The sequence below is a fragment of the Dreissena polymorpha genome, chromosome 11, assembly GCF_020536995.1.
Source record: "Dreissena polymorpha isolate Duluth1 chromosome 11, UMN_Dpol_1.0, whole genome shotgun sequence".
NCBI classification, from domain to species: Eukaryota; Metazoa; Mollusca; class Bivalvia; order Myida; family Dreissenidae; genus Dreissena; species Dreissena polymorpha.
In genome coordinates, this window is record NC_068365.1 from 26329347 (window position 1) to 26349306 (window position 19960).

At 35.8% G+C, this 19960-nt stretch overlaps 1 protein-coding gene across 8 annotated transcripts in view; it reads left to right on the forward strand.

The window, feature by feature from the left end:
• Positions 1 to 19960, forward strand: part of LOC127850702 (diacylglycerol kinase zeta-like) — a 234123-nt gene that overhangs the window by 89682 nt on the left and 124481 nt on the right. For 6 of the 8 annotated variants that reach the window (XM_052383960.1, XM_052383959.1, XM_052383962.1 and 3 more), the window contains exon 3: positions 9249 to 9737. The exons of the other annotated variants lie outside the window; for them this stretch is intronic. In XM_052383960.1, coding sequence (XP_052239920.1) covers positions 9249 to 9737 — 489 coding nt within the window. The remainder of the gene's footprint in view (positions 1 to 9248; positions 9738 to 19960) is intronic. 8 annotated transcript variants of the gene reach the window in all.

The window sequence follows — 19960 nt, forward strand, 5'->3', positions numbered from 1 at the left end:
CTTAATGGCATGAAGTGTTCATAAACTATTCTTGAACCCTTATGGCATGAAGTGTTCATGAACTTTTCTTGAACCCTAATGGCATAAAGTGTTCATGAACTATTTGTGAACCCTTATGACATGAAGTGTTCTTGAACTATTCATGAACAACAAAATTCATGAAAAAATCTTCAGGGTTTGCTGTTCATGAACAGTTCATGAACGTTTTTATTCTATTTTTCAATGGCTCATTTCCTGTTCACGGACTGTCAGTGAATAGTTCATGAACATATTCTTCATGAGTTCATGAACTGAGGTCAAACAAAGGTTATCATAAGTGTAAGCAAACATGAGAGACTACAAACAATGTCATCAGCCACAGACTGCCAGGCTTAGCACAGAGGCTAGTTTTCAAAGTGTTTGTCCATGTCTTCAACACACTGCCATTTCCCTTTCTGGAGCATTTTTGAGAATATTGAACACTATGCACTGCCTCCGGGTCTTTTCTGGTATGAGGTATACTGTTCACATGTGCTCTACAGAATATAAAATCATAAAAAGGTCTATAGTAAAGAATCAGACTGTCAGCCCAGGGTCACAAATACCATGCGGGTATTTTTTATTCCAAACCTGGCGGAGGTATGCAAAAATCGACCATCAAAATCATGTTTATATTTTGTATATACTAATAAGTTTTATGTTATTAATCACTATTCATTGATGAAGCTATTTTCCTTTTAACTGGTATAATTGAATGATTTAATATGCCATATTTTTAACCAGGTTTTCCGAAGAAAAAAAATGGTTATAAGATTGGCGAATGTTGGCGCATGGGCGGGCTGGCGGGCGGAACAAGCTTGTCCGGGCCATAACTTTGTCGTTTATTGTGAGATTTAAAAATCATTTGGCACATTTGTTCACCATCATTAGACGGTGTGTCTCGCAAAAGTATTACGTCAATATCTCCAGGGTCAAGGTCACAATTTGAGTTAAAAGGTAAAAAATGGCCATAAATGAGCTTGTCTGGGCCATAACTTTGTCGTTCATTGTCAGATTTTAAAATTATATGGCACATTTGTTCACCATCATTAGACAGTGTGTTGCGCGAAAGAATAACGTCAATATCTCCAAGGTCAAGGTCACAATTTTAGTTTGAAGGTCAAAAAAGGCCATATATGAGCTTGTCCGGGCCATTTTCTGTGAGATTCATTGTGAGATTTAAAAAATAATTTGGCACATTTCTTCACCATCATTAGACAGTGTGTCGCGCGAAAGAATTACATAAATATCTCCAAGGTCAAGGTCACAATTTGAGTTTGAAGGTCAAAAATGGCCATAAATGAGCTTGTCTGGGCCATAACTATGTCATTCATTGTGACATTTTCAAATCATTTGGCACATTTGTTCACCATTATTGGACGGTGTGTCGCACGAAAGAATTACGTCAATATCTCCAAGGTCAAGGTCATCCTTCAAGGTCAAAGGTCAAAAAAATAATTCAAAGCGGTGTTGTCATGAAGCTGCACATTTTGAGTGGTGGAAGGTCAAGGTCAAGGTCATCCTTCAAGGTTAAAGGTCAAAATAAATAAATATTTCATTGCGGGGTAATAGGGGGAATTGTGTTTCTGATGAACACATCTCTTGTTTTTTCTAATTGAAATCAAGGTCAATTTTACACAAGGGGGTTAATAATACACATTTTGAATTATCTCCCTTTATCAGACTTTTTTTCAACTGAAAACCTGGTTTTGTGACAATTTTGTCCCTTGTTTAATTTGGAATTGTTTTATTTCCCCTGTCAAATGTTCAAGTCTTTTACTCATTTTTATCTATTCTTGAACATTTGAACTCCTGCATATGCTCACATGTAAAAAGTCGCAAATTTAGTATGGTGTTTCTGGCAAATGTGGGTACCCTTAATTGTGAAGCAGGAACTTTTTATTTTTACTGGTGACCCTTTTGAATGGTTCAGGCTAATGTATAGTTTTAATTATTTTTTAGATGAACCAAGTCAAGAATATTTCATGAACCATTTTTGAATTCTTCGATTCATGAAAGGTTCTTCATTAGTTCTTAAAAAAGGCAAAAATATTCAAATTAAAGTAATTAAAGAACTGGTTTGTTTTGTATCTTGTTGGTTGATTAATTAAAATAGATAATTTTTAGCAAGAATGATGTCTGGCTGAACTTGTGCAAATATGGTTGGTTGCCTGAAGTAAAAAAAAAAGAAGCTTACAAGTAGATGAAATTTACATGGTTATCATGACTTGTATAAAGTATGTAAAGATCAAGTATTTTAAGTATAATAATAATAAACTTAAATGTTACTAACAGTAATCAGTATGAAAATAAAGAATTTACAAGATTAGTATGCTAGACATTTCAATATTACTTTCGAAAATAGGTATAAAACATCTAGCACAAAGGAATTCATGAATTATTCATGATGGATCCTCAAAGTCTGTCTCAGAAAAGTCATTAGAAATAATTGTTCATGAAATGTTCATCACTAAGTATTTATGAATAGATGAAGAACTGTTCATGAACTTCGAAGTGTTCATCAATAATTCATAAACTGTTCATGAACGTCTTCTAAGAACAGTTCATGTCCAAAAGTTCGTGAACCGAGCTCAGGAACTTGTCAAGAACAGTTCATGATTGGCTTGAAGTGTTCATGAAGTCATGAACAACATTTCGCAGAGGCTGGTACTGGCTGTTACAATATAGGGTGAAACATTCATATTTGTGTGAATCAATTATTGGTAATGTTGGTTTCATTGTTCAACATGGGAGTAATGTTATCACATGAATGGTCATAATAGCAATTGGGTCTGCCAGGTTAAAAGTCTATGTGCTATGAATGTTTTATGTGTTGTATGTTTCAAGCACAGGGTTAGTATCTCCCTAGGGATGAAATTCTTACCGGAAGTGTGGGAGGTGTGGTCATTACATTCTAATGATAAACAAATGAATAATTATCAACTGAGCACTTAAGACCTTAAATGCCAAAGATTTCAGGGTAGAACAAACCATTTGTATCTAGTCCTGGGGCAAACCTGGTTATTTAAAGTTTTAAATGGAAATGTAGAAAGTCCATTTTGATAGACCTCAGAATTGGGGGATGTGTTAAACAGTGTATGAGACAGCCAAATGGTCTCCAGTTTTTGCATTAGACTCATTACAAATGTGTCAGGAATGAAGAATGGAAGTGGAGACCTCTCCTTCAGGACTTTGTCACATTCTTAAGTATCAAGTCTACTAGTGGAATTGAACTCTGTGCACTGGTTCACAGAGGCCCTGTTGTTTGTCTCTGGTCATTAACACCTGCCTGATGCTAAGTCTGAGAGATGGTGTGTTTGAGTGATTTTTTGTCAATGTAAGTACATGGATTTGTATGTATATCATACTTTAAGTTTGTAGTTGCAATAATCCAACTCCCAGCTATTGACCCTCCAGGTCCTGCTGTACGTATGTACAGTAAAAGCTCAGAGCATTCAAGAAGAACTATATAAGTTTGTAGAACATCCAAGGTTCTCAAGTGATTCAATTGAAGTGTTCTACATCATGGACACAAGGTCTTCATGTGTAGGAGTACACTTTTAGGCGCGATTAGCCACATATTCTTTATTATCATACCACCGCATTGATACATGTATCTGCCTGATATAACGTTGCCTGATATATTTTTTTATATCATGGTCAACAGGAAGTTCTTATATCAGTCAATGTTTGGAGTTACGTGGGATTTCAATAAAGTCAACAATTTCTATCAACATGAATCAGGTTCAACAAAACAAACAATTTGATACCAAGAACGTACATATTTTATTCTAGTTTAAAGTCATAAATCACAAAAACGTTTATTTTAAAAAAATCGCAACAGCCCGCACTGCATAAGTTAAATGACGTCATCAATGGGGCAATAAATCTTAAATATCGATATAGTCATTGCACTCGCAAATGTTGCACAGAAAGTCAAGACAAATGATAACTGTATACTAATCCTCAACTATTTAAACAAACGATTTTACACGCTTATGTCGATATTGACACCATCATCAAAATGTCAATTTCAATACACATATCCAAAATGGCGGTGAAGTGTGTTCTTAGATTAAACCTGTAGCTGCAGTCCATTCCTGATCTCCCATTCAAGACGTTTATTATTAAAGCGGTTGTACTATTCCCATTCGTAGTGAAAACAACTTCTTTTCTCTATACGATGTTTAAAATAAGCTACAGTAGAATTGCAATAACTCGAGCTGCCGATTTCTCGAAAACTGGCGATTACTCGAGCATTAAAGAAAGTCCCTAGCATTTTCCTTTAATGTCCAAATAAAAATACCCGCGATAACTCAAACATGCGATTTTCTATAACTGGAGTTCGTGTGCCGGTCCCTGAAAGGCATTTCACACCTAATAAACTGGCAATTATTCGAGGACGCTTTCTTGTCTGGTCAATGCTAAAAATATTCGAGTTGTGAAAACAGCGCAATCAAGCAGACAAACGACGCTCGATTAGGTGTGAAGTTAGTTGCAGTTTGAGATACACTGCAAATTGTCATCCTTTGAGAAGCAGATCAAAGCTACACAGTTTTAATGATAATTAAATAATTACCAGCAATCGATAATTATCGCAAAACGTCTTCCGCCATCAGTTCCGGGAAGCTAATGGGTTGCGACAATCTTCAATCATTGACTTTGCGCAACACAAGTCTGACTACTGTACATACAATGCAAAGTGTGAAGTGATTATGTTGTTTTCAGTGTGTATTTTTTTCATTCGCATGTACGTACCTTGTGTGCTTTTTAAAAATATTTATGCTACATGTACAGTGAATATTGATGAGATTTTTCTGATTATATTTATGTTTTGTGTGTATGTTGAAATAATTAAATGAATTTACGATCATCTTAATTGTTTTGTTTATTATACTGTAACCTTAAGCGATTTTTACAAAGCCTTTCTTTCTCTAGCACCGTCTTACATGTAAATAAAGCGTTTGTGGTCAGAAGTTAGCATTATCAACCAAGACAGTGAAAACAAATAATACCATGGATTACTCAAAACCTGCGATTACTCGAGCATCGATGTCGGTCCCGTGCTTCCTCGAGTTATCCCAGTTTTACTGTATTATTCTTGTTGTCTTTTCGAACGCCGTTTCTACATGTATGTCAACGTGTCAAAATTGCGCATTTCATGTACACTTTTTCAACATTGAAGATAGCAACTTGATATTTGGCATGCATGTGTATCTCATAGAGCTGCACATTTTGAGTGGTGAAAGGTCAAGGTCATCCTTCAAGGTCAAAGGTCAAATATATGGGGACATAGCGTTTTACAAACACATCGCTTGTTCATTCTTGAAGTTATCTGAACCTTGATGCAGACATGGCGAAAGCCCGTCGGCCCGTAGGCCATTGCTGACGAACATTTATAAAAGGCCGACGGTGAAATGTAAAATCGTCGGCCTTACTGGTCGGCAAATTTTGCTTCAAAATTGTGTAACCATCTTGCAGTTTTCACAACTACATTTTTTCGTGATTACCGACTCATGATATTTCCGGATATAATTCGTTGAATTTCGTAACAAACTGCATAGATAAATTCCGAAAGCGATTCAAAACGTTAACGGAGCGTCTCGCCGACCGACATCATACTTAACTATTGGTTCGAGAAAGTTGTCAGACATATACAAGTTTACGTTCGTTGCACACATGTTGTTAACGTGATCCAAGATGGCGGACAATAAAAAGAAATAATGATGCTTAACGAAAAGGACAGATAACAATCGAATTAACGACGGACGTCATATAATTAGTATGGATTAATGAAAAGCGCGTGTCGTTCTACGATGGAGCATACGTTTTAGATACAAATACAACTCTTTTTTTGGAAATGTATGCATTGAATGTCACAGAACAAGTGTTTGAAAATTGGAATGCAGTCTTCTCGCGAAGAAAAATACAGCTAACAGTTAAGGATTATCGTTCGAAATTTCAACTGGCCTCTGAATTTCTTCTCCTGGTAGGCCAGTCTGGCCTGTAAATTGTGACGGTCTTTCGCTAATTCTGTTGATGATTTTTAAATATGCCATTTAAGAATGCTGACCAAGCGCTGCATGGTCATAAGTCATGTTTGTTACAAAGTGCTACTTTTAAGATCTGAAGTTTAAAAAAATTACATTTACTCTCTCCCACTTAGAGGCAAAGTGAAAATTGCTATGTGCAAACAGCATAAACCAGAACAGCCTGTGAGTATAAACTGGCAGTCTGTTCAGGTTTTATGCTGTTTGCTGCTCATTAGTATCAAAGGGATGGAAAGGAAGCCTTTAAAACTTTTATCTAGTGAGAAAGGTCTTCAATTAAATATTACTGTCTAACTGGGACTACAAATGCGTGAAAACTAAGGTTTCTAAGTGGTAAAAGGTTAAATAACATTTTTTAACGTGTTTATTACATATTTCATTATAGTCAGAGCGTGTTTGCTTGAATTCTGTTGATAGTATATAATAATGAAATGTCATATATAAACCCATCGCAAAGTAAAAATTATCTGCATCACATATTGCGTTGCAATTCGATTTCCATTTTGCTTTTAACTTCCGTTGGTTAAAGCTTAATTTGATTTTAACAATGTTCACTGGATCAGAATTCAGTATTTCATAAATATTTATGACCATTGGTGGGTTTTGTTTTTGCTGTACTGAATGCTGAGTGCCCTGAGTTATTGAAACACCGCTACAAGTGCCATGTTAGTGCCATGTAACATGATTTGTAAGCTAACACGGTGAAATTGTATAGTGCAATCCTGGAAACTTCAGAAAATGTTCAATTGTTGTTAGAGAGTTATTGTTTTGTTTGCCTGAAATATTGATGAGGTTATTTGATTTTCAATGAGAACTTGAGAAGAATTGTGCTGCTGGCATTTTAAAAATGATATCACTCACAAGTGCCATCGTCTCACTAGGAGGTATTTGTGTAATTTTAAAATATGTTTTGTGTGATAATACGCTTTTAGAAGTTGTCACAAGGGGCTTCTGAATTACCCATAAACAATGGAATTTAGATGATATAAAAGTTAAAAACTTTAAAACAAACTAAAGCAAACAAACACTTCTCAGCAGTGCATATTTTTATATTTGCACACCAAAACCCTTTATAATTTTGAGTTCTCTTTGAAGCTGAAGGTCAGGGGGTTAAACATATTTTGACACAAAAGGTTAAGGGGTACAGTTTACTCTTTAACATAATCTTTATCGGAAAGTCCATGATTTCTGGTGGATGAACTGTAATTAGCCGATAAATGAGTAATAGAGATCATCAGTAATGGTAATTGCATCAAGAGGGGACTATTAACCTGTTGAGCTATGCCTGGATGCTAACAGGTGGTTAGATCATGATTAACTTCTTTGCTGACCAGATAACAACAAGACTATCAGGTGGCTTCATGAATTTTCCAGACTTCAGACCTAACTGCATTTAGTGTATTAGCACTTTCATTAGCCTTTTAATTTCCTTGTGCTTTGTTCTATTAGTTTAATGTTTCACAAATTCATGTGGAAATCCATTCAGACTCCTTTGCTATGAATCCCTTAGAAGTCCTATAAGGGGTTCATTTTCTTTGCTACAGAATGCTTCCCTTACCAACGAACTAACAATGTATTATATTATTTATATATAAATCTTACATTAAATTTTGACCTTTGATTTCAAAAGATGGTGTACATGTAAATTATGAAGGGCATGATCTCTTATAATGTCTGTGATCAATATCAGATAAAGCATTAAATAATTTCATGACAGCAGGTTGAGACAATATGGCACAAATATTCCCCAATCCCTTAGGCTCGTTCATTTTAACTCCTACAAACATACAACCCCAATTCACCATGCACACCCCACATAATTATGTTTTTCCGCTGCAATTTTTTTATCAACCCGGTCATCAATGAATTGCACATACTGATAAGCAACAGGCTGCACCAGGCTCATATGTTACACATCCTTCAAATCTTGTTCTTATCTCGAATGTAGGGTAGTCTTTAATATGCATTACGTGCATGTACAATTCCTGTCTTTGCCAAAAATAATTATGATCTGCTTTATGATTGTTCAACTATGTTTGTTTCTGATGTCAGATGGAACCCATTATTTGTGTTGTTTCTCTAATGTTGACTAAAATTGTTACACTTTCATAACCATGTCTTTTTAAATGGAATATTGAACTCCTAAGTAGGTACACATTTTGTTTGGATGATTTCTGTATTCAAGACAGGTTTTCCATGATAAATAATTATTATTTATAACTTGGAAGTAATGGAACAATGCCCATAGCAAGTATATCCATTACATACATTTAGCTTGAACTGTGACAGAAGATGTACTTTTGTAATAGATTATGCTTTTATTGTGAAAGTACATGAAACATGAAAATCGGGCATTTTAACATGTGGACAAACATCATGATTGCTGCTCCATTAAGACAAAGTGGAGTATAACAACTGTCTCATTATATATCATGGATGCTGCTTTGTTCAAGGATATTGAAGTAAATGAATGTGGACTTGGCTCCCTGTATTATTAAAGTGCAGAGATAATACCATTACAATGAGTTCAATTCAGAAAAAGTGCAAAGGGAAAATGAACAAGATTTTCAAGAAATCTCGTTCAGTGTCTCCCTCGGTGGAAATACCAAAGATATGCCTGCAGCGTCAGTCTGAGTGCATTGACGATGGTTACGACATTGACCTTGGAAAGACACTGGACGTACCTGCAGAGTCTCGAGTAAGATCCTCAAGCTTTGACTCGAGTTCGCTTCAGCGTCAGAGCTCCTACGTCACAGAATTCCTGGAAGTACCTGGAAAAACAAACCGCAGATGTCATTCTTTGGATTCTTCTTGCAACCTGCAGGTGTCACCATCAACGTCAGACGACAGTATCTCAGAGGGTTCGCGGAAATCGAATCTCAAGGTTCCCAAGAACCCAGCTCGACGGTCTTCCCTGGACATTCCAAAGCTGTGCATTCACTGCATACACATGGAGGCCAAGGAACAAGAGGACAGGGAGAGGGAAAAAGCTTTTGAACTTCAGGAAATGGAAAATAAGGTACTTGACAGTGATAATATCTCGTTCACATCAAGCACTAGCTACACCTCCACCTCCGCAGATTCGCTCTCAGAACCCTCTGGGTTTTATTATCTCAGTGACTCGGAAGATGAAGGGAATGAATCAGATTGCGAGGATAACTTGGATTCCCTTAATTGCAGGATCAACAATACAAGGGAGTCGTTTGAAAGCTTGCAGAACGGCTACAGTGAGCCGAGTAGCCGCAGTCAAAGCCCAAATCCTAGGCCTGTAAATCAGATGGTGTTGGACTTCCTCAACGGACTAAATCTACCGCACATTGACAGCAAGGATGACGAGAACTATGAGGACCTCGAAAACGATAATGATGACAACAATGCAGAAGAGGTAGAGTACGATGATGATGATGATGACGACGACGATGACTATATAAATGCGGTTACCTTGGCAGTGCCAAATATAAAACAGCAGCGATCAACATCGATGGATGCGTGGTTCATGGGAAATGAAAACACAAAATCCTCACAAAAACATGGAGTACAAAGACAGAAGTCCTTTGATAGTGGTGACGTTTTGGATGTTGCTATTCAGATACGATCCAGTTCAGTGGATGTCAATTTACCGACTGAGCAAGAGTCACATTACAAGGCCATTCCAAATTCAGATCCAAGGTAAGGTGTCTGTCCAGAACTTTAAATTTGTATTTGAAGTATTGTTAGTACTAAATCAAAACTTCACACCAGACTTTGTGATCATACACTACCCGACCTGTGATTTTTGCCTAATTTGCAGAATCACTGTGGACATTTTTTGTGTGGAAAATCACCGAGATTTCACGTGATTTGTCACTCCATCGTCGCGCAAGAGCAAGATAATCTTTGCAGTGATTCTCCACAATTTTGTGTTGATTCGCCGAAATTAAACGCGATACGCCGTGATCGCAGTGGATATCTGTGACATTGGTGTTTTGCCAATTCATGTATATAAACCGAATCATATCGATTACTGTATACATACCGCTTTTCTCATGTGAACAATTATCCGATAATCCAACATAATTACAACATCACTTACGAAAAAATAATCTTAAACATTTATGACGACAAATATGTTCAGGAATTTCATTAACACAACATATGCCTACGCCATTTTTCAGAAGTGTAAAGAGTACAGTGCCTTATTGGACACAGCTTTCAAATTTTTTAAATTTAGATTGAATGCAATACGATCATGCACAAATTAATGTTTTATTGCGTCATACGTAGCATGTAAAAAAACATGCTTCCCGGGAACTAACTGCTTACGGGTAAATATGAAAGTGAATATTTGTTAACAGTTACACTGCTTTAGCATGTAAATATATTGTTTGGATTCTTTCATAAATTTTATTTTTCTTACACTTACTGCTCTGAAGGGATTATTTAATACATGTAATAAACACTGACTTGTGAGTTTTTTCACACCTTATTGACATTACACAACAGATCAACACCAATTGGCTGTCGAAGGTCTGTGGGTCAATGTAGCCTAGTAGTTTGCGGAAGGCATATACTGATTCCTATGTTGCCGACTTCTTTTTATCGCGAAAAAAGGTGAATCACGGTGATTCGCGCTGATTGCCTTACAGCGAGATACATCGCGCCATGGTCACTATGGAATCGGTGAGACATCACATAAAAATTTTTGTCGCTCGGAATCACTGCGATTTGTGACGTTGCATTGATCGCGGTGATGCGAGAATCGCAGCAAAAATCGCGGGTCGCGTAGTGTAGTTTATTATAACCTGGTTGCGACACATTTTTAGCTGTTGCATAATTGCCATGTGTCCCAATGTTTCATACGTCCAGATTTCTGCTTGACAGTCTTGCTTTTGGGACGTTCCTTCACAACATAAAGCAGTTTGTCTGGACATTAATAAAAACTATGCTTGTTCTATAAGTTTACTAAATAAATAGCAATTTAAACTTGGTTTGGCCAAAACTAAGCGTCACATACAAGTATCCCCTAAGGGGATAATTACAACACTGGCTAGGCAAGTGTTGTTGACATGTTATGAGGGATAAAGATCTATTGATTTTGTCACGCTCTTAATATGATTTGGTTTATATCCATGGTTGCTAATTTTTTCCAATGAACTTAATTGTTATTATAACATGTTTTTTTAAAAAAGCCGCTTTTGTGTTTTTTGACCCATGGTACGTGTATTAAACCAAACCAAGTTTAATTTAATAAGCACATTTAAAATAAGGTATGAAATAAATTGTTTAAGTAACTATACACAGATACATTTAAACTTTTTATCATTCATAGAAACTTACTTTCACTTTCACCCTAGTTCAGACAAAAGTTTGTAAATGTTGCGTTCAATTAAAATTTACTTGTTGATAGGTAATAATAATAATATTATAATATAAGAAGAACAGTGTCCCAGTGCCAAATGAATAATAACACTGCCTCATTAGCGCACATTGGGTTTTGTATTGACGCATGATATGATCATTACGAATGCCAATGTCCCAATTTTACGTCATTTGGATCTTACCTATCATTAGAGAGTGTAATTATATCCCACAATTCACTCTATCGTTAATATTTTGAAAAAAAGATGAACTCCTATATATATATTATGTATATTAATACATTTCTTGTGATGACAATATTTAGCACAATTTGATGTAAAAACCCAGTGGTATGTGTAGAGCATGCATTACAGACTAACATTAAGATTGTATTAGCTGCTTAGTTATCCTGAGGTTAAATGTCCACTTGTCCAGAAGATCTTCACAAAATGTTCCAATTTTGGCTCCATAAAACTAGGGCATGTGAGATAAAAAAATAACAACCTCATTATTTCAATCTTCTTTCTAATTTTGCTGGCTGCAAAATACCCCTTAAGGTGGAATTGCAACCTTGAAATAGCTGTATTTGGTTTTGTTCTTTATATGAAACACATTTCCTTGATCCCATAAAACCTACAAATCAATCATGAATATTGCCAAAGCTAAGGGGGCGTGTTGTCACAAGGACAACTTTGGTCCTGTTAAGTTTTTAGCTCACCTGATTGCTCAGGTGAGCTTTTGTTACCGGTCTTTGTCCGTCGTCTGTCCTCCGTCCGTCCACATTTGTTTGTAAACACTCTAGAAGCCACATTTATTGTTCGATCTTCATGAGACTTGGTTAGAAGCTTTGTCCCAATGAAATCTCGGTTGAGTTCCAAACTGGGTCGTGCCGGGTCAAAAACTTGGTCACTAGGTCAAAAAAAGGAAAAAACTTGTAAACACTGTAGAAGTCACATTTCATGCCCAATCTTCATGTAACTTTGTCAAAATATTTGTCTTAATGATATGTTGGTTGAGTTCAAAAGTGGTTCCAGTCCGTTGAAAAACATGGCTGCCAGTGGGTGGGGCAATTTTCCTTATTTGGCTATAGAGAAACCTTGTAAACACTCTAGAAGTCACAATTTTTGCCCAATCATCATGAAAGTGTGGTCAAAACATTGGTTTTATTGATTTCTCGGACAAGTTCGAAAATGGTCCAGAACGGTGGAAAAACATGACCGCCAGTAGGCAAAGTTTTTCTCTATATGTATATAGTGAAATCATGTGAACACTCTAGAAGTCACATTTTTGGCCCAATTTTCATGAAATTTGGTCAGAACATTTGTTTTCTTGATATGAGAGTTGAGTTCGAAAATGGTTCCTGTCCGTTGAAAAACATGGTTGCCATGGTGACGGGCAGTTTTCCTTATATTTATATAGTAAAAAGGCTTGTAAACAGCATGAATTAAGGTCATGTAACATGCGAGACAACTCTTCTAAATATTGCATTTAAGTTAACAGTAGTTACTTTCCTTTGACTATTAATGTTTTCATAATAATACAGTGTATTTTCTAGTGGGCACATTTCTTTTCCGATCTTCATGAAACTTGGTCAGAAGCTTTGTCCCAATGATATCTCGGTTGAGTTCGAAACTGGATCTTGCCAGGTCAAAAACTAGGTCACTCGGTTAAAAAAAAGAAAAACCTTGTAAACACTGTAGAAGTCACATTTCATGCCCAATCTTCATGAAACTTTGTCAAAATGTTTGTCTTAATGATATGTTGGTTGAGTTCAAAAGTGGTTCTGGTCTGTTGAAAAACATTGCCGCCAGTGGGCGGGGCAGTTTTCCTTATTTGGCTATAGAGATACCTTGTAAACACTTTAGAGGCCACATATTTTGTCAGGTCTTCATGAAACTTGGTTAGAAGATTTGTGAAAGGTCAAAGGTCAAATATATGGCGTTTGTCCATCCGTCCGAAAACTTTAACATTGGTCTTAACTTTTGCAATATTGAAAATAGCAACTTGATGTTTGGCATGCATGTGTATCTCATGGAGCTGCACATTTTGAGTTGTGAAATGTCAAGGTCATCCCTTCAAGGTCAAAGGTCAAATTTTGCAATATTGAAGATAACAACTCGATATTTGGCATGCATGCACATCTCTTGGAGCTGCACATTTTGAGTGGTGAAAGGTCAAGATCATCCTTTGAGGAAAAGGTCAAAGGTCAAATTTTGCAATATTGAAGATAGCAACTCGATATTTGGCATGCATGCTTATCTCATGTAGCTGCACATTTTGAGTGGTAAAAGGTCAAGGTCATCCTTCAAGGTCAAAGGTCAAGGTTAAAGGTCAAATTTTGCAATATTGAAGATAGCAACTCGATATTTGGCAAGCATGCATATCTCATGGAGCTGCACATTTTGAGTGGTGAAAGGTCAAGGTCATCCTTCAAGGTCAAAGGTCAAATATATGGCTTCAAAGCGTCGCAGTAGGGGGCATTGTGTTTCACGAACTCAGCTCTTGTTTATGACTAGATCATATATCAAGGGTTTTGCATCCATCCATAAACATTTATAATCGTCAATCAAAATCTAAAAAATAATGAAGTGTTATTAATTGTTTTTGAATAATTATTTAAACAAAACATGTTACTTACTTACAAAGTGTTTAAACAACCCTCTTAAATTCACTGCGTGTAGTAGTGGTAGCGTGGTGGCTTAGTCTGCTTATCAAGATATCCTGCGATGGAACCCCAGGGAAGGCATTTTTAAGCTCACCTGTCACGAAGTGACATGGTGAGCTTATGTGACCGTGTGATGTCCGGCGTCCGTATGTGCGTGCGTGCGTCCGTCAACACAATTTGTTTGTGTAGACAGTAGAGGTCACAGTTTTAATATGAAATTTGGTCAGAAGGTTTATCTTCATGAAATCTGGGTTGGGATTGTATTTGGGTCATCTGGGGTCAAAAACTAGGTCACTAGGTCAAAAACTAGGTCAAATAATAGAAATACCTTGTGAAGACAATAGAGGTCGCAGTTTTCATCCAATCTTTATGAAATTTGGTCAGAATGTTTATCTTGATAAAATCTGGGTTGCGATTGTATTTGGGTCATCTGGGGTCAAAAACTAGGTCACTAGGTCAAAAACTAGGTCAAATAATAAAAAAACCTTGTGTAGACAGTAGAGGTCACAGTTTTCATCCAATCTTTATGAAATTTGGTCAGAATGTTTATCTTGATCAAAACTGGTTTGGGATTGTATTTGGGTCATCTTGGGTCAAAAACTAGGTCACTTGGTCAAAAACCAGGTTAAATAATAGAAAAACCTTGTGTAGACAGTAGAGGTCACAGTTTTCATCCAATCTTTTTGAAATTTGGTCAGAATGTTTATCTTGATGAAATCTGGGTTGGGATTGTATTTGGGTCATCTGAGGTCAAAAACTAGGTCACTAGGTCAAATAATAGAAAAACTGTCAACAATTTGTTTGTGTAAACAGTAGAGGTCACAGTTTTCATCCAATCTTTATGAAATTTGGTCAGAATGTTTATCTTGATGAAATCTGGGTTGGGATTGTATTTAAGTCATCTGGGGTCAAAAACTACGTCAAAAACTAGGTCACTAGGTCAAAAACTAGGTCACTAGGTCAAATAATAGAAAAACCTTATATAGACAATAGAGGTCGCAGTTTTCATCCAATCTTTATAAAATTTGATCAGAATGTTTATCTTGATGAAATCTGGGTTGGGATAGTATTTGGGTCACCTGGGGTCAAAAACTAGGTCACTAGGTCAAATAATTGAAAAACCTTGTGTAGACAATAGAGGTCACAGTTTTCATTCAATCTTTATGAAATTTGGTCAGAATGTTTATCTTGATGAAATCAGGGATGGGATTGTATTTGGTTAGTCAGGTGAGCAATTCAGGGCCATCATGGCCCTTTTATTTTTCGTTGCCATTAATATTGTAAAAAATATATCCTGCTATTACAGTTTACATGTCCCTTTAAGCCCATTTATCTTTTGTTTGATTCTTTGGATTTTGTTTGCCTTGACATGAGTAAAACCTGGTCCAGGAATGTCCCGATAATACTCTGTGTTATTGGGAAATTAAATCCTTTGATATTTTCTCAGTCATGATTGTCATTATCGCCTGTCAATAAAAAGAATTAGTCCCTGAAAATGATGAACTTTGTAACTTGGCACGTTTTGAAGTTCCTGCATATGTGATTGTTTGTGTTGATATGGATAGAGACTTTAAAATGGGTAAATGAGTCAAGGTTTTGTTTGCAAGTTAAATGAGTATTCTAGACACATTTAAGGTAAATGTAATATCAGTCAAGGTTTTTTGTTTGCAAATTAACCCTTTAACACTTAGATACGTATTTTGACGCATTTGTAGTTAGAAAGTTAAATTTAATTGAAGACCTTTCTTACTTAATACTAGATTCAAGTTTTTAACGCTTCATGTCCAACCCTTAGTTACTGATGAGCAGCAAACAGCATAAAACCTGAACAGACTGTGAGTCACTTGCAGGTTGCTCTGGGTTTATGATGTTTGCATATAAGCAATTTTCAATTTGCTTGTGAGTGGGAAAGGGTTAAAGATCCATTTTTGATAACGATTGGCACATGTCACATTAGTCAAGGTCTTTGTTTGCTTTCAAGGAAGATATTGTTGAAAATATTATTGATGTTGAAAAATCATGTAAATTGGTTGGCATGAATATTATGTGTTTTATCCCCCAGCATAGGCATGCAGAGGGATATTGTTTTTGCGTTGACCTTCCGTCCTTCTTTCCTTCCGTCCGTCCGGAGCCATATCTTGGATTAGTGCTTTGGCGGATTTCATTGAAACTTGGTATGAGTAAAAATTATGGATAAGAAGATGATGCACGCCAAATGGCATGGTACAACATCTTTTAATAAGAAAGTTATGGCCCTTTGTATCTTGAAAAAATGCTTTTTAATATATGCTTAGAGCTTTATCTGCATCAAAACATGAGCCAGAGCCATGAAACTTGCCATAGTTGTTCTTATATATAATCATCTAGGGGTGCTTCACATTCAACACCCATAATCCTAGGGGCTAAGGTCAGGGTCACACAATGAGGTCAAAGGTCACAAATTTGATGAATTATTCATTATTTAGTAATTCCTTTACTATGCCATGAAACTTGCCATAGTTGTTCTCAATCTTCTGGGGGGGGGGGGGGGGGGGCTTCACATTCAACACCCGTAATCCTAGGGGCTAAGGTCAAGGTAACACATTTAGGTCAAAGGGCGTTGTCCATCCGTCCAGAAGACTTTTGTGCCCAGAAGCATATTGGCAGGGGATATCAATTCAACGAATTTGCTTGTTATTCTTCAAATGAGCACCTGCTGCTGTTGTTGTTGAAGTGTTTCAATCTTCTTGACTAACTAAGACCTTACCTTACGATGTTGTCATGGATGCAAAAATAGAAGGAAATTGGTAGCACCATTTGATACTGTCAGTGCAGATGCATTGAAAACAATAAAAGCTCCTGTCAGATCTTGTCGCAATTTTTGCATTTTTATGTCCCCCAGTCTATACTTGGGGACATATTGTTTTTGTCTGTTGGTTTGTTTGTTGGTTTGTTTGCATCAAACTTTAACATTGGCCATAACTTTTGCAATATTGAAGATAGCAACTTGATATTTGGCAGTGCCATTTTGAGTGGTGAAAGGTCAAGGTCATCCTTCAAGGTCAAAGGTCAAAAGCAACTTGATATGGCATGCATGTGTATCTCATGGAGCTGCACATTTTGAGTGGTGAAAGGTCATGATCATCTTTAAAGGTCAAAGGTCAAGGTAAAGGGTCAAATATAGGGGGGGAGGACATAGTGTTTCACAAAGACATCTTGTTTTACAATGTTCCAGTTAGCATTAAATATTAGGGCACAGAACCCATTCCAAATTTTGATCCACCATGTCCTTTAAGCACTGCAAGCATTCTTATCAGTAAAAGTATGATAATTTGAGATTGCATTTTGACCCCGAGCCTAATAATGTTTAAATCCATGTCTGCACCGAGATGCTTAAATCAGTATCATCAATAACATTAAAACGCAAATAGCGCCAACTATCATCTAAATCGAACTGGAAAAGCATTATCTTTTATGTTAATTATGGCTTAATACGTTTAAAAAACTCCTGACATCATGAATCTTGCATATTTTCATGTGCATTATAAAGCATGCAACAAAATTCAATTTCCTATGCACCCAATCATTTTGTTGTGCTGCTTTGCTGTGCTGATACATTTTAATGTCCCCAACCAGTGAAACTGTTTGCGCTCTGTGTGTCTGTGAGTCTGTCACTCTTTTCTAGATCCTGCAATAACTTTAAAAGTTCTTCATATTTTTATGCCCCTGGTAGGGTGGCATATAGCAGTTGAACTGTCCGTCTGTCCGCCCGAAAACTTTTAACATTGGCCATAATTTTTGCAATATTGAATATAGCAACTTGATATTAGGCATGCATGTGTATCCCATGAAGCTGCACATTTTGAGTGGTGAAAGGTCAAGGTCATCCTTCAAGGTCAAAGTAAAAAAATGCAATCCAAGGGAAGTAATAAGCATTAAAAGGGAGATAATTTCTAAACCTGCCATATTACATATTTAAATTTTATTTCAAAGCGGCGCAATAGGGGGCATTGTGTTTCTGACAAACACATCTCTTGTTTCATGAAACTTGAAACATGGACAGATAGCAATACAGAGATTATGTATGTCATTTCACTTGTTCCTACATCAAGAATTCTGGTTGCTATGGCAACAAATAGACTAGAAATATTGCTGAAAATGGTGGTTCCTGCGATAACTTTAAAAGTTCTTCATATTTTTTCACGAAACTTAAAATATTGATAAATGGCAATATGGAGATTTTGCAAGTCATTTCATTTTGTTCCTACATCATGAATTCTGGTTGCTATGGCAACAAATAGATCTGAAATATTGCTTATAATGGTGGAATTTCACCGGTAGGGGACCATATTGCTTGACAAGAGTATTGTTTAAAAAATGTTTTAAGCATTCACCAAAATAAAATAGTTTAATTATATATTTCACGTCATGGTCTTTGTTGTTCAGATCATACCTCAACAACAAATGTTATATTTATTATGCACCCAAACAAAAAAGTTATATTTTCTAAGCACTAAATGGATTTAAATATATTTTCATTATTTTAAAAACTTTCATCTTGAAATGTCAGCTATTATTTGACCTATACATGCATAATTTCATAAATAAATGAATAAATAATTATATATATTTATTTTTATAAAGGAAAGTATTGTGCATTTACAATAGTGAATCTGAGGCACATAATTGAAAAGCAAAGTGCTAAATATCAATCCTTGATGAGTTATAACTTTTGTTTTGTTATTTCCTGAATAGTTTAAATCCCAATTGGTGCACAAAATGTAATACTCATTGACAAGATTTTAGACAAGAACGTTGTTTTTCATTTCACGAGGAACACATTAATTTTTGCAATAAAACATTCCAAAATGAGTTGGACAGAATATAAATCTGTTTTACAAGTGAAATATAGAAATGTTTATCTGAAGTTGAAGTTTCATTTAATTGAATATTTGATTATTATAGTGCAAAATCTTGAAAAATGTTTTATTTTGAGAGTCAATATTATATATGACACGTGCTCATAATTTCAGGTAAGAAAGTAACCTATGCAATACAATTGAACAGTAAGCAAAGAAGAATTGCATTTATGATTTATAATATAACATTATTACTATAGTATTATAGCAGTACAGTCAGTTAATCCAGTACAATTTTTATTTGATTTTGACTAGCCAATAGTATACTGACGGGAGGGACTCCTCACTTCCACATCACCAAAGGAAGTCAGTGTAATAACGAAGTAATAATTGGAAGGCTCAATCTTGGAAATAATTTGAAATAATTCCGAAGCTTATCTCGTAACCAGTTTAACATTATTTCCGTATAATTACCCACAGATTGTCTTCCGTAACTGACCGATATTAATGGAGTTGACAAGATTAAAGTTGTCTCATTTCCGCCTGTTTATCCCCAGTGATTCCGCAGAGGAATACAAACAAGGTATATGCAAATGTGAGAGAAAATTGTCCGGCTCATCGGATATCCTTAAACAGATGTTTGTTTCGGATAACCTGATGTACCAATGCATATTGTCAATACCCTAACTTTGTTAATGTCTGTTGTCTTTTTCTATTTCCACGATAGACATTCTTGAACAAAAATTGCATTTACTTAGGAATTTTAAATTCAGTTGATTGATGTGATTCATAACAAAAACATATAACAGATATATAATAACATTATCTGCTAACAAACAACAAACAATTTAATTGTTCTTTTTGTTCTTTATCATTTTAAATGCTTCAAAAAGTATAAAGGTACATGCTATATGATTGGGTTCACATAATACACAGTCTTTTACTGTATATGTTATAAAATGTAAAGCAATAGATGTCCTTGTAAAGAAGTTTTAATTCCTTGTTGAAAGCTCAGAAGGGACAGTCAGATCATTTACAAATCGGCTGATAAC